The 25,349-nt window shown below is 44.5% G+C and overlaps 1 protein-coding gene across 1 annotated transcript in view; it reads right to left on the bottom strand.

Annotated features, from left to right (window-relative positions):
• Positions 1-25,349, bottom strand: part of blk (BLK proto-oncogene, Src family tyrosine kinase) — a 145,003-nt gene that overhangs the window by 45,214 nt on the left and 74,440 nt on the right. Inside the window, exons 6-8 of the mRNA XM_085997027.1 lie at positions 24,081-24,184; positions 23,060-23,209; positions 22,819-22,971 (exon numbers count right to left, since the gene is read on the bottom strand). Coding sequence (XP_085853153.1) covers positions 22,819-22,971; positions 23,060-23,209; positions 24,081-24,184 — 407 coding nt within the window. The remainder of the gene's footprint in view (positions 1-22,818; positions 22,972-23,059; positions 23,210-24,080; positions 24,185-25,349) is intronic.

Here is a 25,349-nt window from a genome sequence, read left to right as displayed (position 1 = left end):
CTTGGAATACTGAGTCCAGTTTTGGTCTCCTTACATGGTGGGTGATATTGAGGCTTTGGAGAGGATGCTGAGGAGGGCCACTAGACTAATTCCAAGTCTAAAGCATCTTAGTTATCATAATAGGCTAAAAGAGTTACATAGAAACATAGAAGATAGGAGCAGGAGTAGGCCATTCGGCCCTTCGAGCCTGCTCCGCCATTCAATGAGATCATGGCTGATTATTCAAATTCAGTACCCTGTCCCTGCCTTCTCCCCATATCCCTTGATCCCTTTAGCCTTAAGAAATATATCCAACTCTTTCTTGAATATATTTAATGAACTGGCCTCCACCGCCCTCTGTGGCAGAGAATTCCACAGGTTCACCACTCTCTGGGTGAAGAAATTCCTCCTCATTTCAGTCCTAAATGGCTTACCCCTTATCCTTAGACTATGACCCCTGGTTCTGGACTCCCCAGCCATCAGAAACATCCTTCCTGCATCTAGTCTGTCCAGACCTGACAGAATTTTATAGGTTTCGATGAGATCCCCTCTCAGTCTTCTAAACTCCAGTGAGTATAAGCCCAATCGACACAATCTCTCCTCATACGTCATTCCTGCCATCCCAGGTATCAGCCTGGTGAATCTTCACTGCACTCCCTCCATGGCAAGAACGTCCTTCCTCAGGTAAGGTGACCAAAACTGCACACAATACTCAAGGTGCGGTCTCACCAAGGCCCTGTACAACTGTAGCAAGACATCCTTGTTCCTGTACTCGAACCCTCTTGCTATGAAGGCCAACATACCATTTGCCTTCTTAACTGCCTGTTGCACCTGCATGCTTACTGTAGTGTATGTGCTTTTAAGTCAGAACTACTTTTTACAGCTCCTGTATACTGTAGTACCGGCAGTGACCACACCGTTATACAAGCTTTGCGCATGCCTCTGTACCCCAGTCTAGAGATTACCCTCCTCCAGTAAAGACCTGTTATTTGTTAATGTACAGCATCCGTGTGATTATTTATCCACTGAACCACGGATCTAACAGTGGCGACGAGTGTCAATTCGAATCTACCTGCAACATATAAAAAAGTAGTCGAGGCCCGGAACACAGGCGTCGACCACAAGCAACCGCCCAGCACTCAGGCAGAGATCCAACTTCGCTGGGGAGGCTGTGGAGAGCCGGGCTTGGTTTCCCAGCCACAACGAGCAGTAAGAGACCGACGACAGGTCCAGAGCAGACCCTTCCCGAGCAGCGGCGGCTGGAGCCAACCGACGGCAGAGAGAGAGCCGAGCAGCGTCGACGGGGTAAGAAGAGGGTGAAGAGCACAGGGCGCAGCCGGGGGTTGAACACCGAGCGGCGTCGAGGAAAAATACTGCAAACCGGAGAGAGGGTAAGAAACAGCCGGGTTCTAGACTGAGCGGCGTCGACAAATATCAAGAGAAGAACGCGCAGAGCACAGCCAGGGATCACGGGCTGATCGGGGTCCGCGGGGCGAAGCAAGGGGAGACGTCATTGAGCTGCGGAGAAGCAGGGAGAGCGCGGGAGACGCCATTGAGCCGCGGAGAAACAGGGAGAGGGCGGGAGACGCCATTGAGCCACGGAGAAGGAAGAGCGCGGGAGATGCCATTTTGCGAAGCCGCAGCGGAGAAGAAGGGCGAGCGCGGGAAGGAAGGAAAGCGCGGGAGACGCCATTTTGTGCCAGCGGAGAAGAAGGGAAAGCGCGGGAGGCGCCATTGGGGATAGTTAACGCACAGCCAAGGATGCCGAAGAGTGGCAGTATCTCTACGTTCGACAATGAAGTCGAAGATTGGGTGACATATGTGGAACGTATTGAGGTGTACTGCAGGGCGAATGAAGTGCCAGATGCTAATAAAGCACTGGTTCTGTTAAATTCCATGGGTGCAAAAAACTTATGGGTTACTGCGAAATCTAATAACCCCAGAGAAGCCGGTAAACAAGAATTTTGAAAGCATAGTAGAAATCCTACAGGACCACTTAAACCCCACACCGCTGCTGATAGCAGAACGATTTAAGTTCCATAAAAGGAACCAACACAAAGACGAAAGCAATGCTGAGTACCTAACGGAACTGCGCAAACTATCAAAATACTGCCAGTTTGGAGCGGGACTAGCAGACACGTTAAGGGACAAGTTTGTGTGTGGGCTACAAAGTGAAGGAACCCAGAAACGGCTTCTATCAGAAAAGGACCTTATGCTGGACAAAGCTTTCAGTATGGCAGTATCACACGAAGCAGCCGCAAGGGGCGCTGCAGAGATACAACAGAGACCGCAAGAATATGGTACCAACGAAATGATCTATGGAACGGGGGAAGTGCTATCGCTGTGGCAGAACAACACATGACCAGAAAGATTGTTGGTTCAAGGACCAAGTGTGCAGACAGTGTGGGAAAGCAGGACACATAGCAAGAGTCTGCAGGTCTGGGAAGAAAACCAACAGTAAGAAATCTCCACAGGAGAAGTACAAAAAGGTACACCAGGTGATGGACAGTGGTTCAGACGAACAGAAAAGTGACACAGACTCCGGAAGCAAGGAGCTGGGTTGTCTGAAACTACATAATGTAACCGAAATGGAGGATCACCAGACTATCTGGGTTACACTCAAGATAGACAGAGTCCAAGTGGAAATGGAATTGGACACAGGGTCAGCTCTAACAGTCATAAATCAAAGAGACTACAAGCGGCTATTTTCACACATACCCTTGAAAGCTACAGAGATTGTCTTGAAGACGTATACGGGGCAAAAAGTCTACCCCAAAGGAAAAATAAGGGTGAAAGTGACATATAAAGGTCAGGAAATACCTAAAATAGATATATATGTATTGCCAAATGGAGGACCACCACTGCTAGGATGTGAATGGATCCGGAAGATACAATTAGATTGGCATTCCATACAGGCACTGAAGGTTGAGGCCAAAAAGGATGACGACGTCACACCTGGACGACTGTCAAAAATGCTAACAGACGCAAAAGAAGTGTTCCAGGAGGGACTAGGAACACTAAAAGGAATAACAGCAACAATTAAAATAGAGGAAAATGCAAGCCCAAAGTTTCTGAAGGCCAGACCAGTGCCTTATGCGATCAGACCAGCGGTTGAAGCAGAGCTGGAAGGGTTGGAACGTTTAGGAGTACGGTCCAAAATGGACTGGAGCGAGTGGGCTACACCCATCATTCCTGTAATGAAGAGGTCGTTGAGTAATACGCCTGGGGAACCAAAGAAGGTCCGCATCTGTGGGGATTTTAAGGTGACAGTGAACCCAGTCCTTCACACGGTGCAATATCCGCTTCCACGAATTGAGGATATTTTCGCCTCGCTATCTGGTGGTAAACGCTTCACCAAAATTGATCTAGCTCAGGCGTACTTGCAAATGGAGGTAGAAGAAGCTTCAAAACATTACCTTACGATCAACACTCATAAAGGTCTCTATCAATACAACCGGCTGGTGTTTGGAGTAGCCTCGGCTCCAGCTATCTGGCAAAGGGCGATGGATCTGGTCCTGCAAGGGATTCCAGGGACCCAGTGTTATTTGGACGACATCTTGGTCACGGGCGAAAATGACGATGATCACCTCGCTAACTTGGAGAAGGTGCTCGCCAGGTTAAAGGAGTATGGGCTACGAGCTAATCACCACAAGTGTGAGTTTTTCCAGAAACAGATCTCGTATTGCGGCCACGTCATCGATGAAGAGGGGTTACATAAGTCCCCTGACAAGATTGAGGCAGTAGTCAAGGCTCCAGCACCGGAAAATGTGTCACAACTGAGGTTGTTCCTCGGGCTGGTAAACTATTACCACAAGTTCTTACCAAATTTGTCTACGGTATTACACCCGCTGAACACCCTTCTGCAAACAGGGGTACCATGGAAGTGGGATGACGAACGTAGACGAGCTTTCCAGAAGTGTAAAGAATTGATCACATCATAAGAGGTGTTGGCCCATTTCAACCCAGCACTACCAATTCGTTTGGCATGTGATACATCACCCTACGGCATTGGAGCGGTGCTGTCGCACAAATTCCCAGACGAGTTGGAGAGGCCAGTAGCCTTTGCGTCTCGGTCACTAACCTCAGCCGAGCGCAACTTCGCCCAGATTGACAGGGAGGCCCTCAGCTTAGTATGGGGAGTAAAAAAATTCAACCACTATCTGCATGGGCAGAAGTTCACCTTGCTGACTGACCACCAACCACTTGTCTCCATCTTTAATCCTAAGAAGGGCGTGCCAGTAATGACTGCACAGCAGTTACAAAGATGGTCCCTGTTTCTAGGGGCAAATCAATATGAAATCGAATATAAAGGCACGAAACAGCATGGGAACGCTGATGGGCTATCGCGCCTGGCACTGCCTACTGTGGAGGAAGCACCAGCAGTGGACACTATCGAGATATTTTATTCGTCGATAATTGAACGATTGCCAGTAACAAACTCGGATATAGAGACGGAGACCCGCAATGATCCGACGCTGTCACGGGTATATGAATTGACGGTGAGGGGATGGCCAACACATGGCGACTCACTGTTGCCAGCATTCTCATCCAGAAGAGAACAGCTGTCAGTATGCCAGGGGACAGTGATGTGTGGATCCAGAGTGGTGATTCCACCCAAGTTAAGGGAGAGAGTGCTAAATGAGCTACATGAAGGTCATCTGGGGGGAGTGAAAATGAAAAGCCTTGCTAGGGCTTATGTGTGGTGGCCGGGAATCGATCAACAAATCGAAGACCTAACTAAGAGCTGCTTAGGATGCCAGAAGGTCCAAAATGCACCACCACATGCCCCTCTACACCCATGGGAGTGGCCCTCCTCTCCATGGCAACGGGTGCACATTGATTTCGCTGGTCCATTCATGGACTCAATGTTCTTAATAGCAGTGGATGCTCATTCAAAGTGGCCTGAGGTGATAAAGATGTCTTCAACCACTACAGAGAAAACAATTGCAGTCCTACAGACCATATTTGCATGAAACGGTTTGCCAGAGCAGATCTGCTCTGATAATGGACCACAGTTTGTGTCCGACGAGTTCCAAAAATTCATGAAAAGGAATGGGGTAAGGCATTACACATCCGCCCCGTATCATCCAGCCACCAATGGATTGGCTGAGTGGTTCGTACAAACCTTTAAGAAGACAAGCCATGTGCGACGAGGAAATTCCACTACAGCATAAGATGGACAATTTCTTATTAGCCTACCGAAACGCGACACATGCAGTTACCAACCAGACCCCGGCCATGATGATCTTTAACCGAAGGTTAAGATCTCATCTGGACTTGCTCAGACCAAATGTGCGAAGAAATGTTGAGGACAAACAATTCCAGCACATCAATGAGAAGCCGACAAGGAGCTTCAATGTAGGGCAACCAGTCTTGGCCCGTGACTATCGAACAGAGAAGTGGAAACCCGGAACGATATGTACAAGGCAGGGGCCATTAATGTACACAGTGGATGTCGGGGAGAACATTGTGAGACGCCACGCCGATCAGATCTTAGCGTCACAGGAATGCGTCAACCCCATGTCTCGAGTACCTGGGGATGAACCCGACATACCAGTAGCATCTACTTCAGACCCAGTAACAGTGGAACCCGATGAACTACCCGATGAAAAGGGGTCAGAATCGCCTCTGCACCAAGAACAAGAACCTCTGGAAAGGCGCTATCCCGAAAGGGTCAGGAAGCCGCCCCAAAGACTGAATCTATAAATGGACTTTTGTTATTGAATGTACATGTAAAAATGTAATTGTTATTTGAATATTAAGGGGGTATTATTAATCTAAAAAGGGAGGAATTGTAGTGTATGTGCCTTTAAGTCAGAACTACTTTTTACAGCTCCTGTATACTGTAGTACCGGCAGTGACCACACCGGTATATAAGCTTTGCGCATGCCTCTGTACCCCAGTCTAGAGATTACCCTCCTCCAGTAAAGACCTGTTATTTGTAAATGTACAGCATCCGTGTGATTATTTATCCACTGAACCACGGATCTAACACTTACCTTCAGCGACTGGTGCACAAGAACACCCAGGTCTCTTTGTACTTCCCCTTCTCCAAATGTATTGCCATTCAAATAATAATCTGCCTTCCTGTTTTTGCCACCAAAGTGGATAACCTCACATTTATCCACATTATAGTGCATCTGCCATGTTTCTGCCCAATCACTCAACCTGTCCAAATCGTACTGGAGTTTCACGACATCCTCCTCACAGGATACCCTCCCAAATTTGGAGATATTACATCCAATTCCCTCGTCCAGATCATTAATATATATTGTGAACAGCTGGGGTCCTAGGACCGATCCTTGCAGTACCCCACTAGTCACTGCCTGCCACTCGGAAAACGACCCGTTTATTCCAACTCTTTGCTTTCTGTCCACCAACCAGTTCTCTATCCAAGTCAATACCTTGCCCCCAATCCCATGTGCCTTAATTTTGCATGCTAATCTCTTATGTGGGACCTTATCGAAAGCCTTCTGAAAGTCCAAATACACCACATCCACTGGTTCTCCCTTATCTATTTTCCCAGTTACATCCTCAAAAAATTCCAGTAGATTAGTCAAGCATGATTTACCTTTTGTAAATCCATGTTGACTTTGTCCGATCCTGTCACTGCTTTCCAAGTGCACTGCTATTACATCTTTTATAATGGACTCTAGCATTTTCCCCACTACCGATGTCAGGCTTACCAGTCTATAATTCCCCGCTTTTTCTCTACCACCTTTTTTGAATAGTGGGGTAACATTAGCTACCCTCCAATCCATGGGTACTGTTCCAGAGTCTATCGAGTTCTGGAAGATGACCAGCAATGCATCTACTATTTCTAGAGCCACTTCCTTATGTACCCTGGGATGTAGATTATCAGGCCCTGGGGATTTATCGGCCTTCAGTCCCATCAATTTTCCTAACACCATTTCCCTACAAATACTGATTTCTTTCAGTTCCACCCTTTCATCAGACCCTATGTTCCCCGGCATCTCTGGGAGGTTGTTTGTGTCCTCCTTTGTGAAGACAGAACCAAAATATGTATTTAGTTGGTCTGCCATTTCTTTGTTCCCCATTATAAATTCCCCTGATTCTGACTGCAAGGGACCTACGCTTGACTTCACCAATCTTTTTCTCTTCACATATCTCTAAAAGCTTTTACAGTCAATTTTTATGTTCTCTGCAAGCTTACTCTCATATTCTATTTTCCCCTTCTTAATTAATCCCTTTGTCCTCCTTTGTTGAATCCTAAACTACTCCCAATCCTCAGGATTATTGCTTTTTCTGGCCAATTTATATGTCCTCTCCTTGGATCTTATGCTATCCCTAATTTCCCTTGTTAGCCATGGTTGAGTCACCTTTTTTGTTTTATTTTTATGCCAAACTGGGATGAACAAATTCTGTAGCTCATCCATTCGGTCTTTGAATGTTTGCCATTGCCTATCCACCGTCAACCCTTTGAGTGCCATTCCCCAATCAATCCTACCCAACTCGCTCCTCAGACCATCATAGTTTCCTTTATTTAAATTGAGGACCCTAGTCTCTGAGTCAACTACTTCATTCTCCATCTTAATGAAGAATTCGATCATATTATGATCGCTCCGACCCAAGGGGTATGGTATCATAGTGGTGACTAGTAATCCAGAGGCCTGGATTAATGATCCAGAGGTATCAGTTCAAAATCCCACCATGGCAGCTATTTAATTAATAAATCTGGATTAAAAAGCTAGTATCAGTAATGGTGATCATGACACTACCGGATTGTCATAAAAAAACAATCTGATCCTTTAGGAAAGCAAATCTGCCGTCCTTATCCGGTCTGACCTATATGTGACTCCAGACCCACAGTAATGTGGTTGACTCTTAACTGCCCTCTGAAATGGCCTAGCAAGTTACTCAGTTGTATTCAAGAAAGTGGCTCACCACCACCTTCTCGAGGGCAATTAGGGATGGGCAATAAATGCTGGCCTAGCCAGCGACGCCCACAGCCCGTAAATGAATAAAAACTTTAGAGAAGCACAGGCTTAGAGGTGATCTGATTGAGGTTTATAAGATAATGGAGGGAATAGATTGTGTTCCAGTTGACAGTTTGTTTCAATTAAATAGGTTAGGGACGACCAGGGGTCACAAATTTAAGTTGTATAAGGCCAGATCTAGGTTAGATGTCAGGAGGTGGTTCTTTTCCCAGAGAATAGTGGACCTCTGGAACAGGCTGCCATCTCGTGCGGTGGATGCTGATTTGCTGAATTCCTTCAAGCGAGAGCTGGACCTGTTTCTGGCTGATGTGGAGATCACCTCTTACAGAAGGTAGGTACTGCAGAGAATTCAGGGCCAGAGTGAACTCCTGGACTAGTTTTGATCACCTAGATGGGTCAGAGAGGAATTTTCCAGATTTTCTTCCCCAAATTGGCCTGGATTTTTAAACTGGTTTTTCACCTCTCCCAAGAAATCACATGGTTTTGGGTGGGGTGGAGTATATGTTGTGACACACAAGGTATCGCAATTGTGTGGGACGGGCTGGATGGAGCAGAGTGTCTTTACCTGTCCATCACTGTATGTTCGGAAGTGTCATATCATTCTTTGAATCTTTTGCTGCTGGTAGCATACGTGGTCTAATGAAGAACACTTTTATGTGGTTGAAATTTGAATGATATACAAGTAATTCCTTGTACTTGGTCATGCACTGCATAAACTCTTCAGTATGAACAGAATTAAAGATGAAAGACATTATATAATTTCTACCATGAAATTGTTTTCATTATCCCATGTATTCCCTTGGAGGCAGCTTCAATAGCAAATATTTTGTGCTACTATTTCACAATGAAGAAAACAAACCACATATCCCACATCTGATCAGAAAAGTTACTAATACCAGCAAATGACTGTTTATGATTAGTGTGCATGTGTTCGGGTGATGATCCTCTGTCCACTACTTTAACAGAGGTGATAAGCCTGTTTATTTTAGTTTTTTTTAGTTTAGGGTTTTTCTCACAGCCTAAAGAGAGTTAGAATCATAGTAGCAATCATAAAGGCCAAACATCTTTAGAAAATGTTTACAATAACAAAATCTACAGAAGGATAAAACAGAAAAAAGATTTTAAGGAAAGCCAGCATGGATTTGTTAAAGGAAAATCATGTTTAACTAACTTGATTGAGTTTTTTGATGAGTTAACAGAGAGGGTTGATGAGGGCAATGCGGTTGATGTGGTGTACATGGACTTCCAAAAGCCATTTGATAAAATGCCACATAATAGGCTTGCCAGCAAATTTGAAGCCCATGGAATAAAAGGAACAGTGGCAGCGTGGATACGAAATTGACTGAGTGACAGGAAACAGAGAGTAGTGGTGAACAGTTGTTTAGCGGACTGGAGGAAGGTACACAGTGGTGTTCCCCGGGGGTTGGTTCTAGGACCACTGCTTTTCTTAATATATATTAATGACTTGGACGTGGGTGTACAGGGCACTATTTCAAAATTTGCAGATGACACAAAACTTGGAAGTGTAGTGAACAGTGAGGAGGATAGCGATAGACTTCAGGAGGACATAGGCTGGTGGAATGGGCGGACATGTGGCAGATGAAATTTAATGCAGAAAAGTGCGAAGTGATACATTTTGGTGGGAAGAACGAGGAGAGGCAATATAAACTAAATAGAACAATTCTAAAGGGGGTGCATGAACAGAGAGACCTGGGGGCATATGTGCACAAATCATTGAAGGTGGCAGGACAGGTTAAAAAAGCTATTTAAAAAGCATACGGGATGCTTCCGGCGCTAAAGCCCTCGCTGCGCCAAAACCGAATTTCTAGGCCTTAGAGTACAAAAGCAAGGAAGTTAAGATGAACCTTTATAAAACACTGGTTCGGCCTCAACTGGAGTATTGTGTCTAATTCTGGGCACCGCACTTTAGGAAGGATGTGAAGGCCTTAGAGAGGATGCAGAAAAGATTTACAAGAATGGTTCCAGGGATGAGGGACTTCAGTTGCGTGGATAGACTAGAGAAGCTGGGGTTGTTCTCCTTTAGAGCAAAGAAGATTGAGAGGAGATTTGATAGAGGTGTTCAAAAGCATGAGGGGTCTGGACAGAGTAGATAGAGAGAAACTGTTCCCATTGGCAGAAGGGTCGAGAATCAGATGATACAGATTTAAGGTGATTGGCAAAAGAACCAAAGGCGACATGAGGAAAAACCTTTTTATGCAATGAGTGATTAGGATCTGGAATGCTCTGCCTGAAAGGGTGGTGGAGACAGATTCAATTGTGGCTTTCAATAGGGAATTGGATAAGTACCTGAAAGAAAAAAATTAGCAGCGCTATGGGGAAAGGGCGGGGGAGTGGGACTAGCTGAAATCCTCTTGCAGTGAGCCGGCATGGGCTTGATGGGCCGAATGGTCTCCTTCTGTGCCCTTGGGGTGTTGAGAGTGAATATCGCGGCGCTACGTGCCACAGCGCCACACCCTGCGGCACGTCGCACCACGGTACTGCAGGCCTTGCTCTCCTTAAAAGGGGAGGGGCCTAGTGCAGCGCGATCCGTGGCCCAGCTGGGCCACCAGGGATCGGAGTGCCGGCAAAAGAGCCCGGCACTGAAGAGAAGTGCTGGGCTCATGGAGCACAGCCGGCACTCCGCAGGGGGGCTTCAGAGGAGGCCGGGGACGGCAGAGGGGACAGGTGCTGGCAGGCAGCCAGCAAAAAAATTGGCCGCCCGGCAGCTTCCCTTTAATTAGTGCCGCCCCGGCTGCAGGTAGGCCCCCCTGACCCCGTCGGACATAGTGTCCAGCGGTAAGTCAGGGGGCGCTACCGAAGATCGCGGCCGGGGCGCTGCGCACGGCGATGACATCATCGCCAGCGGCGCAGCGCACCAACGGTTACCGCCGCCGCTAACCTCCCGCTGAATTTTGCGGGAGGCGTTGGCGACGCCGTGCCTGGGCACTAGTTGCTTTGCACCCCATTAACGCCCTCTTAGGGCGCTAACGGGAGGCACAAAGCAACCTAATTTTTAGGCCTATGATTCTAATCTCCGGACTCACACAAGCTTTATGATGTTGTTTAAACCCTTCAAGTAAACTATAAATATATCAGTCACTCCCTGGTAAAAATTTCATTCTCAGTGTAATTGCTGATCACAACAAAGTTTGCTGTGGATCCCCTCCCTCAAATCTGCCAAATGGTAGCGCACTTCCCTTCATTTGTATCGTGGAAATATTTGAATCAACCATTAACCAGACAAGCTGACTATTTGGCAATTGGGCCTAGCAGCCGCAGCTGACACATCAGTCAACGTTCATTTGTAAATAGAGCTTGTGGTTTTTGCGTTCTTGTATTTCCAGGTATGTGCTTAAGAAAACCTACCATACTGCTAAACACAAATAAGATCAATTAGACACAAAATTAATATGGGAGGTTTTTTCTTAAATGGTCAAAGAAACTACTACATAAGTGACTGATTACTGCTCTTGCTCCTCTCAGTTATTTATTTGCTGTTTACGATGTTTCTCCAGGGTTACAGCCAAAGTTACAGCAGAAATTATACCCCAATGGCGTCAAGTGATCTGAGGTGTTGTAAAGCAAACATGAGATGCAACGTAATCCTCCCTTACCCACAACCACATCAGCCTAACTTTTCCATTTCAGGCCCCATCTATCTTTATGGGTTCTCTTAATGAGACTACCAAATTCACATCCACTGGCACCTGCTAGAGTCAGGAATTTCTGCAAAGGGTTCTTCCGAATATCTGCCATAACTTCGATAGAACCCAAAGAAAAGCCATTTATACTGTTTCTCCAGTGTTTCTGCCAATCTTCCACACTTCTTTCCCCAATAACTTTTCAACAAAGGTAACTTCTTCAGGCAACCAATTTATGACACAGTGATCTGCACATGTTGGAACACTGATGGAGACCACAAGGTTGCTGCACTGTCTTATCAGACACCATGTACATTAAATGCAAACAACTCAAACCTACACCTTAAAGTATTACATTCACTGAATGTACAGCTCAAACGTTGCTACACTCCACCTTTTCACAATTGTTCAATGTTCTACATAGACAACAATCTACTCACCCTGGGAATCACACCTCCCGGCAGCTGCAGCTCACCACACTTGGAATGCATGTCAGAATGGATTAGGAAAAGTAATCCACTGGTCTTTTAGTTAATTCAGGCATTCCTTGCATATTAACCTTCTCTAGCTTTTAAGAAGATTTCCTCTTGATTTTTAAATACTTCAATGAAACTGTTGTGGCGGTTCCACCGGGTGTCCCTTACATATATAATGTACATAATTCACTTTAACCTAACTGTATGTATATTACTTACCTGTTTGGGCCGTTGCCCCTTTAACTTACCCGTTTGGGCCGTTGCCCTTTTAAGATGCGCCCTAGCGCGCTGACGTCACATCACGTAGCACGTGATGCACCTAAACGCATCGGCCGCCGGCCTCGTTCGGCCGTCCGCTCCCTCGACGGTCGCAACGGCCAGCCACAGTGCCGGGTGCCTCTCCCGCTCCCGCGACTTTGGCCGCAACGGCCAGCCTCAGTGCCGGGTGCCTCTCGCGCTCGCGACTTCGGCCGCAACGGTCAGCCTCAGTGCCGGGTAGACGCGTCGACATATCGGTGCAGGTCACGTGGCCGCCCCAAGCGCGGGTGAACGCGCTGACGTCACGACGCGGTCACGTGACGCCCGAAGCGCGGGAAAACACAGCCAAGCGTGATGACGCCATCACGCTATCCAGAGGACTGCGGACTCAGTCCTCGTGGTGTCCCCGCTGTGGAAAGACCTACTCTACGGCTCTCCTGCAACCATCTCACTTACCTGCTGTATTTCGTCTGCTTCCTGCATTAAAGAACTTATTTATTGTTCTCCTGAAGTCGAACTCGATTATTTAATAGGTATTCGTCCAATACCTGCTGAGGTCAACCCGAATTCCTACACTGTAAATTATTTTATCATAAAGAATAAAAAATGGTTCTGGGCTGCTTATAGTCATGTGTTGAATTGTACAAAGATAAAATTATACACGCCGATGGCAATTACATGCAGCATCAGTCAAGCTGTTATTGAACTCGCAAAGCAGATCTCACATGGAAGTAAATATCCAGCCATCAACATGTAGGGTAGAAATTACTGTGAGCGATGTTAACATATAAACACATTTCTATTACATTCCTTTCTCCACAATTTCACTGGAGGCATTAAACCATTTAAAATAAATTGTGCACCAGGTCCAGTAAAATAGAAGAGAAAGGAATTTGGTACGAGCATGTTAAGAAGGCATTTCCAGCTCATATGTTAGAGAAAGTAGGCGGCTAGGAGTTGTATGTTGAGGAAGAGAGTTCTGCATTTTTCAAACAGTGCAGCAGAGAAGCAGCAACGTACAGGCCTGAAAAAGGCCATTTCGATCCATCTGGTCAGGCCCAGAGTTCAAAGATAGAATACATAGTTCACTACCAATATCCCTTAAATGATATTTTCACCAAATTTATGTCCAATTCCCGCTTAAAGCTATTGATCTCATCAGCCTTGTTGGCCTCTCTGGACAATACATTCTAAACATTCACCACCCTCTGATGTAGTTACAGTATATCTGAACCCATCTCGTGAATCCTTCTCAGAGTGCAGGTCATATGATTTTTGTTTAGGCATCTGTTTATAAAAAAAAATTCCTAGTCCCTAAAGGAAACTGAGAAAGCTTAATAGCACAAGAAAAACTGCCATGACCTTAACCCCATCAGGGAAGCACAGAATAGATTCCCTATGCAAAGCCAATCAGTATTCCAGTTCTACTTTTTATGGTACACCCATACAACAACAACAACTTGCATTTATATAGCACATTTAACATAGTAAAACATCCCAAGGTGCATCACAGGAGCGTTATCAGACAAAATTTGACACTGAGCCACATAAGAAGATATTAGGACAGGTGACCAAAAGCTTGATTAAAGAAGTAGGTTTTAAGGAGTGTTTTAAAGGGGGATAGAGAGGTAGGGAGGCGGATAGGTTTAGGGAATTCCAGAACTTAGAGCCCTGACAACTGATGGCTCGGCTGCCAATGGTGGATCGGTGAAAATTGGGGATGTGCAAGAGGCCAGAATTAGAGGAGCAGAGAGATCTGAGAGGATTGTAGGGCTGGAGGAGGTTACAGTGATAGGGAGGGACGAGGCCATGGAGAGATTTGAAACAAGGATGTGAATTTTAAAATCAAAGCATTGTTGGACGAGGAGCCAATGTAGGTCAGTGAGCACAGGGGTGATGGGTGAACGGGACTTGGTGCGAGTTAGGACATGGGCAGCAGTTTTGGATCACCTCAAGTTTACGTAGGATAGAACGTGGGAGGCCAGCCAGGGGTGCGTTGGAATCAAGTCTAGAGGTAACAAAGGCGTGGATAAGAGTTTCAGCAGCAGATGAGCTGAGGCAGGGCAGAGTCGAGCGATGTTACGGAGGTGGAAGTAGGCGTTCTTGGTGATGCAAAGGATATGGGGTCAGAAGCTCAGCTCAGGGTCAAATAGGAACGGTAGATTATTAGTTATTGTCATCCAACAGCGTAGTATGGTACAGCAAGAAAGTGAGTCAAAACCAAATTGATTTCAGTTACAGGTAGGTGGAAGTGACCGTATTGTAGGTGGGAGGGACCTTAGTCACTCAATTTTCCTAACTAAATGCATTACATTTACAAATAGAAATGTCAAATCAGAAAAGATCATTTTAATGCCCTAAATCATTTTTGAAGTTTCTTAAGGTAATTAATCTCTTTTAGACTCACCCATCCAAAAATGTATTCAATCTAATTTTGAAAATAAAAGTCAACAAGCTTCCCAAATAATCCAAACTGTCTCGTATTTGGATAATTCTGAGTAAACACAAGATGGTCCAATTCAGATCACTGCGGGTGTACAACTCACTACCATACACCACAAAGTAATATTTTCAGCAATCTACAGATCACACCAGTGACTATCTGTTCCTGAGATATTACGTGCGTGTCAAAAATTCACCAGTCCACAGTGCCAGAGGTTGTGAATGAGTAATGGCAGTCAGTGCTTGTGGTGCATCTGCGCTCTCAGTAATTGCTAGTCAATTTTTTTTATACTTCTGTGCTCGCTTGCGTCCGTACAGTTTCGGGTCATTTTACAAAATCATGCTCTTGGCAGGAAGTCTTATCCACCAGGGAAATCAGAATGGAAAATCATGGGAAGAGCATGCCTGCATTGCCAATACGTACTCCCGGTGGCTGAGGCTTCCTAGCCAGGAGTGATTTTGTGAAATGACCTCCGTTGTTTGCTGAAGGATGAACTGATCACCAATTTGTAAGTTTTATCTAAGCCATTATCTGCTGCATTAACTGCCAAGCTGTTTCACAAACTGACAACATTTTGCAAAAAAAAACTATTTCGATAAACTTTTCAGTCATGGTTGCTGAAGCAGGAAGGGTTGCATTCCTACCTGGATTTGGCCTGCTACAGGGAGATGACTCACTGTGGGGCGGGATGGCTTGTGCAGTAGCAGCAGCAGTTAAAGGGCTGTTCTTGTAGGTATGCCCAAGAACCAGCTACAGTGCCCAGTGTCAGAGACAAACACTGCACCTCACACCAACCTGCACCATTCACTCCACCTGTTGCCAGCACCGAAAGGGTACATCCACTCACTCAGTTTGAAGAGGGAGCACAACATGAAGCATTGAATAAGAGTGAGGAGGAGGTGCAAATGGAGGTTTCAGTGGAGGAACAGGAACTTACTGACCAGAAGGCCAGTTTAAGTTATTCCTCGCCTACTCAGCCCAAGGACTGGGACTTCACAGGGCCTGCATATAAAAGAATGCTGCTATCTGAGCGTTCTATGCAACAACAACTTGCATTTATATAGTGCCTTTAACATAGTAAAACATCCCACGATGCAACACAAGAGCGTAATCAGACAAAAACTGACACTGAGCCAAAGAAGGAGACATTAGGACAAGTTAAAAAGGTATGTTTTAAGGAACATCTTAGAGGAGCAAGAGGCAGAGAGGTTGAGGGAGGGTATTCCAGAGCTTAGGTGTAGACAGCCAAAGACAAGGCTGCCAAGGATGTGGCAAAGTGGGGGATGCACAAGAGGCCAGAATTGGAAGAGCACAACATTTTCAGAGGGTTGTAGGGCTGGAGGAGGTTACAGAGGTAGGGAGGGGCGAGGCCATGGAGGGGTTTGAACACAAGGGTGAGAATTTTAAAATCGAGGCTTTGGTGGACTGGGAGCCAATGTAGGTCAGCGAGCACAGGGGTGATGGGTGAATTTGACTTGGTGTGAATTAGGTTAGAGGTAGCAGAGTTTTAAATGATCTTAAGTTTATGGAGGGATGGATGATGGGAGGCTGGCTAGGAAAGCACTTGAATAGTCAGATCTGAGGTAACAAAAGCATGGATGAAGTTTTCAGCAGCAGATAAGCTGATGCAAGGGGAAAGATGGGCAATATTATGGAGGTTGTAGTAGGTGGTCTTAGTGATGGAGAGAATGAGAGATCAGAATTTCAGCTCAAGGTCAAATACGATGCCAAGGTTGCGAACAGTCTGGTTCAGCCTGAGGCAGAGGCCAGAGAGGGGGATGGAATGAGTGGCTAGGGAACGGAATTTGTGGTGGGGACTGAAGGCAATGGCCTCAGTCTTCCCAAGGTTTAATTGGAGGAAATTTTGGCTCCTCCAGGCCTGGATGTCAGATAAGCGGTCTGACAGCCTAGAGGCAGTGCAGGGGTCGAGAGAGCTGGTGGTGAGGTAGGGCTGGGTGTCATCAGCATACATATGGAACCTGATGTTGTGTTTTCGGATGAGGTCGCTGAGGGGCAGCATGTAGATGATAAATAGGAGGGGGCCAAGAAGAGATCCTTGGGGGACTCCAGAGGGAACGGTGCTGGGGCAGGAAGAGAAGCCATTGTAGGAGATTCTCTGGCTACGACTGGATGGGTAAGAATTTCCTACGTTATAACAGTGACTACACTTCAAAAATACTTCATTAGCTGTATAGCGCTTTGAGGCATCCTGAGGTTGTGAAAGGCACTATATAAATGCAAGGCTTTAATGGAACCAGGCAAGGGAAGTCCCACCCAGCTGGACGACAGAGGAGAGGCTTTGGAGTAGGATGGTGTGGTCAACCATACCAAAGGCTGCAGACAGGTCAAGAAGGATGAGGAGGGATAGTGCACTATGGTCAGTCAGGTAGGATATGATTTGTGACTTTGTTTAGGGCTGTATCAATGCTGTGGCAGGGGTGGAAACCTGATTGGAGAGGTTGGAGACCTGGGGACAAAAATTGGCTCGTGCCCCCTTTGGGGCGATAACTTCGCCGAGGCGCTACTTTTAGCGTCCCAAAAACTTAGCGCCCCCGTGCCCAAAATTGAATGGTAGCGCCCCAAGCAGGAGGCAGGGCGTTAATGGAAGCGCTCCCATTCAATATCGCGCATTGGCCCTGCTGGACCACTGGGGAGTGGGGTGCTGGCAAAAGAACCCGGCACTCAAGTGGAGTGCCAGGCTTCCCGATCGCTGCCGGCACCCCGCAAGAGGAGGCGAGAGGGGGCAGGTGCTGGCAGGTGGCCCAGAAAAAATGGCCGGCCGGCACCTGCCCTTTAAATTACATTGCCCCGGCTGCAAAAACGCCACCCCTGACCCTGTCGGACATGGTGTCCGGCGGTAGGTCAGGGGGCGCGAGCCAAGTTTGAGGCTGGGGCGCAAGCAGGTTGCTGCGCACAGCGATGACGTTATCGCCGGAGGTGCCGTGGGGCGCTACTGGCTACCGCCGCTGCTAACCTCCCACTGAATTTCGCAGGAGGCATTAGCGGCACATGCCTGGGCGCTAGGTGTTTTGTGCCCTGTTAGCTCCCCAGGGGCGCTAACGGGAGGCGCAAAGCAACCAAATTTTTCCCCCATGGGGTTGCAGGAAATATGGGCACAGATTTGGGAGGCACGTTCAAGGATTGGAGAGGAAGGGAGGCTGGAGATGTGGCAGTAGTTTGCAAGTTGAGTATACATGTCGTCTATTTTTTCTTTGTTTATGTAGAATTTTACACTTCGCTGTATTAAGCTTCATCTACTATAGTTCTACGCACTCATATTTTGCTGAATGCTGTTAACCATTTTATTACTGTTCAGATGACCCTAAAATTTACTCTTGATAATTAATTTAGAATCATAGAATGATACAGCACAGATGGAGGCCATTTGGCCCATCGTATCTGTGCCTGCTCTTTGAAAGAGCCATCCAATTAGTCCCGCTCTCCTGCCCTTTTACATTAGCCCTGAAAATTGTTCCCCTTTATCCAATTCCCTTTTGAAAGTTATTAATGGATCTGCTTCCACCACCACTTCAGGCAGTGCATTCCAGATTATGGCAACTCGCTGCATAAAAAAAAATTCTCCTCATGTCGCTTCTGGTTCTTTTGCCAATTACCTTAAATCTGTGTCCTCTGATTACTAACCCTTCTACCAATGGACAGTTTCTCCTTTTTAACTATCAAAAGACTTCCTGATTTTGAACACCTCTATTAATCTCCCTTTTGTGTGTCAGCCAGTGGCTCAGTGGGTAGCACTCTCGCCTGAGTCAGAAGGTTGTGGGTTGAAGTCCCACTCCAGGGAATGGAGCACAAAAATCTAGGCTGACACTCCAGTGCGGTACTGAGGGAGTGCTGCACTGTCGGAGGTGCTGTCTTTTGGATGAGTCATTAAACCGAGGTCCTGTCTGCTCTCTCAGGTGGACGTAAAAGATCCCATGACACCACTTCGAAGAAGAGCAGGGGAATCACTCCCGGTGTCCTGGCCAATCAATCCCTCAATCAACATAACAAAAAAGCAGATTATCTGGTTATTATCACATTGCTGTTTGTGGGAGCCTGCTGTGCGCAAATTGGCTGCCGCACTCCCCACACCACAACAGTGACTACACCTCAACACTACTTAATTGGCTGTTAATTGAGACGTCCGGTGGTCGTGAAAGGCGCTATATAAATGCAAGTCTTTCTTTCTTAACCTTCTCTGCTCTAAAGAGAACAACCCCAGCTTCTCTAGTTGCCTCCATGTAACTGAACGCCTGCATCCCTGGTGCCATTCTAGTAAATCTCACCTGCACCCTCAAAGTGTGGTGCTCAGAATTGGACACAATACTCCAGCTGGGGCCTAACCAGTGTTTTATAAAGGTTTAGCATAAAACACTGGTTAGGCCCCAGCTGGAGTATTGTGTCCAATAGGCGTAGTCTACAGACCACCTAATAGTGAAAGGGAGGTGGAGGAACAAATATGCAAACAAATTAGGGAAATTAGTAAAAAAAATAGGATAATAATTGTGGGGGATTTCAATTACCGTAATATAATACATTTTAAAGATAATAATTGAGAAGGACATAAGCATGACAAAGACCAGGGTAATAGATTGGAGAAAAGCTGATCGACAGGCTGAGAATAGAACTTGGGAAAATAAAATGGACAACAATATTGACACAATGATTTAAAACAGCAATGGGAAACATTTAAACAGAGTCCAGTAAAGATACCGCTAAAAAACAAGAACAAACGAAACACTAATGAGACATCATGGATTAATAAAAGACGTAGGGGAAAAATTGAGGGTAAGGAAAGAGGTATACACTAAGTACATGGACAGCATGGGAGAGCATGACAAGGGAGAATACGAAGAGATTAGGAAAGAAGTCAAAAAAAGTTAGGAAGGCAAAGAGGAACTATGAAATTAAATTATCAAAGAACATAAAACAAAATAGTAAAATATTCTATAGGCACATAAATTTTTTAAAAGGAATGTCGGGATGGGAATAAGGTCACTAAGGGATGGACAGGATAAAATCACAGGCCGCGATAGCAAAATGGCAGAAATATTAAATAATAATTTTGCTTCAGTATTTACCAGGGAGACGGATCAAGTGGACATGACACGGGAGAGGAGATTAGAAATGATATAACCGCATTTAAAATAAAAAGTGGAGAAATATTAAATAAACTAAGCAAACTCAAGGAAGCCCCTGGTCTGGATGGATTGCATCTGTGCTTGTTAAAAGAATCTAAGGAAGAGATAGCAAAGGCATTATTACACATATTTAATAATATTCATTAGAAAAAGGTGTAATGCCAGAGAACTGGCGGATGGCTAATGTTATACCTATATTTAAGAAGGGAAATAGAACATGTCTAGGGAACTATAGACCAATCAGCTTAACATCGGCGGTAGGAAAGATAATGGAATCCCTACTAAAGGAGAAAATAGAAAAACAAAAATATAATAATGAAGTCAGCATGGATTTCAAAATGACCAATCTCATTGAATTCTTTGAAAAGGTAACAGACAGAGTAGAGAAGGGTAATGCAGTAGATGTAACATATCTAGATTTCCAAAAGGCCTTCGATAAGGTACCAGGGGACAAGTAACAGAATGCATAGCTAGCTGGCTGCAAAACAGAAAGCAGAGAGTAGGGGTAAAGAGTAGCTATTCAGAGTGGTAGAATGTGGGAAGTGGTGTTCCACAATGATCAGCGCTGGGACCACTGTTGTTCACAATTTACTTTTCAATTCTATCCATCTAGAAATAAACCCTAGTGCTTGGTTTGCTATTTTATGGTCTTATTAACCGGTGTAATTTGTTGCAGTCCTCATCAATGTTCCCTCTAAATTTTTATTTATTAATGATTTAGAATCAAAAACACAATTTCTAAATTGGCAGATGACAACAAATTAGGGGGATAGTCAATGCTGATGAGGACCAACGTTCTTCCTAAGCTACATGGGCGCGCAGTGATTGGCAGGTCCTGTGCAGGCCGCTCACCAGCTGTAATGCTGGAAGATACTGTGCATGTGCCAGCAGCCACAGAGCAAATTTAATGGGACCACGCACCTAAAATTAAAATTTAGAGGGAACATTGATGAGGACTGCAACAAATTACAGGAAGACATTAAAAAACTTGCAGAATGGGCAGATAATTGGCAAATGAATTCCATCATAGATAATTGAGAGGTATTACATTTTGGAAAGAAGAATAAGGAGGTCACATATTACTTGGAAAATAAGAATCTAAATGGGGTAGAGGAGCAAAGGGATCTGGGAGTACAAATACACAAATCACTAAAAGCAGCAACACCGGTTAATAAGACCATAAAATAGCAAACCAAGCACTAGGGTTTATTTCTAGATGGATAGAATTGAAAAGTAGAGAAGCTATGCTAAACTTGTATTAAACCTTGGTTAGACCACACTTAGAGTACTGCGTACAGTTCTGGTCGCCATATTATAAAAAGGATCTGGAGGCACTGGGGAGAGTGCAAAAAAGATTTACAAGGATGATACCAGAAATGTGAGGTTATGACTATCAGGAAAGCATGTACAGACTGGGCCTCTCTTCTCTTGAAAAGAGAAGGCTGAAGGGTGACCTAATAAAGTTATGAAAGTTTTTGATAGAGTAGATACAGAGAGAGCATTTCCACTTGTGGGGAAGAGCAAAACTAGAGGCTATTAATATAAGATAGTAACCAAGAAATCAAATAGGGAATTCAGAAGAAACTTCTTTACCCAGAGAGTGGTGAGAATGTGGATCTCACTACCACAGGGAGTAGTTGAGGCGAATAGTATAGATGCATTTAAGGGGAAACTAGATAAGCATATGAGGGAGAAGGGAAGAGAGGGTTATGCTGAAAGAGTTAGATGAGGAAGGATAGGAGGAGGCTTGAGTGGAGCATAAACACCGGCAGTGACTGGTTTGGCAGAATGGCCTGTTTCTGTGCTGTATATTCTATGTAATCCTGAAGTATAAATCAAGTGTCCAGGCCCAAACCTTCTTTGAAGTGAAGTGGAATGAGACTTCCATTTTAAGGTCAGGCCCTAACACTGGATTTATGCTGCATTTACATTGTAACTGCAGCATTGATATACAGCAAAATCACCATGTTGATGCTGCAATTATAGTGTGAACGTACTGTAAGACACTTTTCCCACCTTAGCTCCAGAAATAGTGTCCACTGTGAGCAATTGTATCATGCCTACCTAGCCCTTTTAAAGGAGTTCACATCCCATTGTAATTACAACTATACCAGAACTCAGTCATATCAATATGGTCCTTGTAGAGAATCACCAAGCAGAAGAGATGCACTGCTCTATGGAAAACATCTCAGAATCTGTTCTCTACCCAACTGTGATGAAATATGCCTTCATCAGACCTGCTTGTATTTTACCTGCTTGTATTGTGTGAACCGCACCCTTTTGTTCCTATTGTGTGTATTGGCTACGCCCCTGTCTTTTGCCATATAAAGGTCTCAGGAGCTGCATGAGTCACTCACTACCAGACGAACCCGATGCGGGAAGACCTGCTATGCTGCTATGTTCTTAGTGATTAAAAGCCTTCAGTTGAATCCTTGTCTTTGAGTCATTGATGGCATATCACCAACCATCCACCCGAACAAGTCTTAACTTCATTACATTGCTACAGATGAATGGAATCAGCTATAAACAAGATGAATACTATTCCTCACTAAATGCATTGGCAAGGTAAACAGCAAGTGGAATAACTGGGACCAATTTCTATCTACTTTGTGTCTGTGGAACACTTATGCCAAGGCTTCGCTGCAATGTACTGCCCGCATATTTCTAGGGGTTTCCTTGATACAGGCATCACTTGTGCCTAGAATAAGCATTGTGCCCATGAGGAAAGGAATGACATCAACATGTCTATCATCTCACTTTTCTGGCACAGTTACAGCATTGGAGTGGGAGCAGCTCTGAGGAAATTCCCGGCCACTGTATATGAAAATAATTTAGCTTCAAATAGATAGTATAGTTCCCCATCAGAAACCGATACAGGAATTGAAGTTCTGCTTGTCAATAAATCCTACTGATTTCAGTACTCACCCATCCAAACCTCCCCAAACTGCCCAGCTCCCAGTTTATTTAACAACCTCAAGGATTCTCTTGGGATTTCCCATTCATCAGGCCACCATGGCTTCTGAGGAGCCAGCGTTGGGCATGGCTTAGTCAGTCGTTGGCACAAACCATCTGAATTTTCTGAAGAAATAATACAGGTGAGCAGTCATTTAAGACTATCATGTATGAGTAGAATGGAATTCTTGCATTAGTGGCTGCATATACTTACTTGAATAATACAGAACAAGTTTATGTAAATTGGAGAATGTGGCTCTGGGAGTGATATAATAACCACCATCGTCAAGGGTTCTAATCTTGTAGTGCTTTACTATATCACCATGTTTAGAGTCACAGTCCCTCACAGAAAGTGAAAAGGCACCTACAAAAGACAGTGAAAGAGATGGTTAAATGTCACCGTTAGTCAGTTGAGCTCGATAAGAAAAGATAGAAAGAACTTACATTTATATAGCGCATTTCACGACCTTAGGATGCCCCAAAGCACTTTAAATTCAATTAAGTGCTTTTGAAGTGTAATTATTGTTGTAATGCAAGAAATGCGCCGCCAATTTTGCACACAGCAAGGTCCCGCAAACAGCCTGGATTAAGTGTTCAAGTCTCTGGAGTGGGACTTGAACCAAGGTTGATTGCTTAAAAGAACAGCTTGCTGGGAGTTAACATTTTTGCAGCTTTGCAGAGGGAAAAGAAAATCCAAATATCAATGAAGTACTTACTAAATTGACGTTATCTCAAAAGCTTACTTTTCTGATTATTTGTTTCTATCAGTTAGGGAGAGACCTGGAAATTGCTCAGTTCCCAATAATTCCCTAACTACTCTAACATAAAGGCTTGCAAAATGTTTTTTTTTAGCAATTACAATAAGCAACAGATAATTTAATTTTATAAATAGAATGAAAAACCATGCTGCAAATCTTAAATGAAAGTAAACATGCTGGAAATATACATCAGGTTAGTTATCAACTGAAAGAGAAAGATAGAACAACAGAGAAATAAAAGATCCACCCGAAACATTCGTCAATCTTTCTCTTTCAAGCATTTTCTGTTTTTATTTCAGTTTGAGTCTGTAATTTCATAATATCAGTATGGCTGATAGTAAATTTATGAATGATACTTTGCAGCTATATCCTAGGACATGGTTTTCCATTGTGACTCACTGTTGATCTGGCACAAAGTAAATCGCGCAGTAAAGTTCCCGTGCTAATCTGCATAAAACACTTTCATAAATTACCAACCTTTGTTAGTTTCACTCTCTCGGATTAGAAACGTTCCTGACTTATTGCCTGGTGCTAACAGGTGCCTCTCAGCATCTTTGCGGCTTATTTCTCTGAAGAACCATCTGAAAATTAGTAAACAGGAAACCATTAATGCATGCTTAGCTTGACTCAGTTGGTAGTAGTCTCCCCTCTATATTAGAAAATGATGGGTTCTGGAGGCACCACGCCAGGATTTATGTACATAATCTAGGCTGGCACTGAGGTAATGCTCCACTGTTGGAAGTGTAATCTTTTGGTTAACATATTAAATGAAGGCCCTGACTGCCTGTTTAGATAGACATTAAAGATCCTATGCCACTATTTTAGAAGAGTATGCTGATCAACAGTTTTCTGTTATCTTAGTCAACATTCTTGCCGTGCACAAAATGGCTCCCACATTTCCTCCGCAACAGCAACTGCAGTTCAAAATTAATTTAGGTACTTTCGGATGTTTCTGAGAGACATGATTAGAGACTTTGTAAATTAAAGACTATCAGCTTAGACATTAGGGTCTATTGTAACAGTCCATTGAAAGCCAATCTGATTTTCTTTTCCAAGTCATATAATTTATTCAAAATATTATATTTTATATAGTTATATTGAACAAAATTCCCTGACTGGATTGCTACTAGCATGACTTAAAAAGGGTGTTTTCCTTTTGAACAAAAATAGCTTGTGTACAATTGAACAAGGTTGAACAAGGTGTCCAGTAATTAGGCTACTGATGAGTAATCAATAAATATGCAAGGCTATAAATGAAAGTGATTGCACGATAGCCTTGCAATGACTGTTTGTAACATTAGCAAACACTTAACATGTCGATATGACAGTCCTCTGTTCGCTGTTTTAATGAAGACCCATTTAAAGGCCTGAATCATTCCTACAATTCCCAACCATATTTAGGTTTGATTTATACAATGGGACGCAGCTTGCAAATTTTGTACATTGTATTTAATATCGAGATTGAATAAAGTTTCTAATCAGACTCCACCTCTATGTTTAGTAATTCCTTATGTTATTCAGATGATGCCAGGGAGAGTAGATTTCTGCTTTGCCATATATGAACCAAACATGTTCCACCATTTAAAGGAATTGCTCCATTACTTGATTACTTCATTACAAAGTTACAAAGTATTTACAGCACAGAAACAGGCCATTCGGCCCAACAGGTCCATGTTGGTGTTTATACTCCACATGAGCCTCCTCCCACCCCTCTTCATCTAACCCATCAACATAATCTTCTATTCC

The sequence above is a fragment of the Somniosus microcephalus genome, chromosome 9 (assembly GCF_052327205.1).
Source record: "Somniosus microcephalus isolate GS21.2 chromosome 9, FLI_Smic_1.0, whole genome shotgun sequence".
Lineage (NCBI taxonomy): Eukaryota > Metazoa > Chordata > Chondrichthyes > Squaliformes > Somniosidae > Somniosus > Somniosus microcephalus.
Note: the sequence above shows the minus strand (reverse complement) of the source record. Positions and strands in the feature narration are given on the sequence as shown.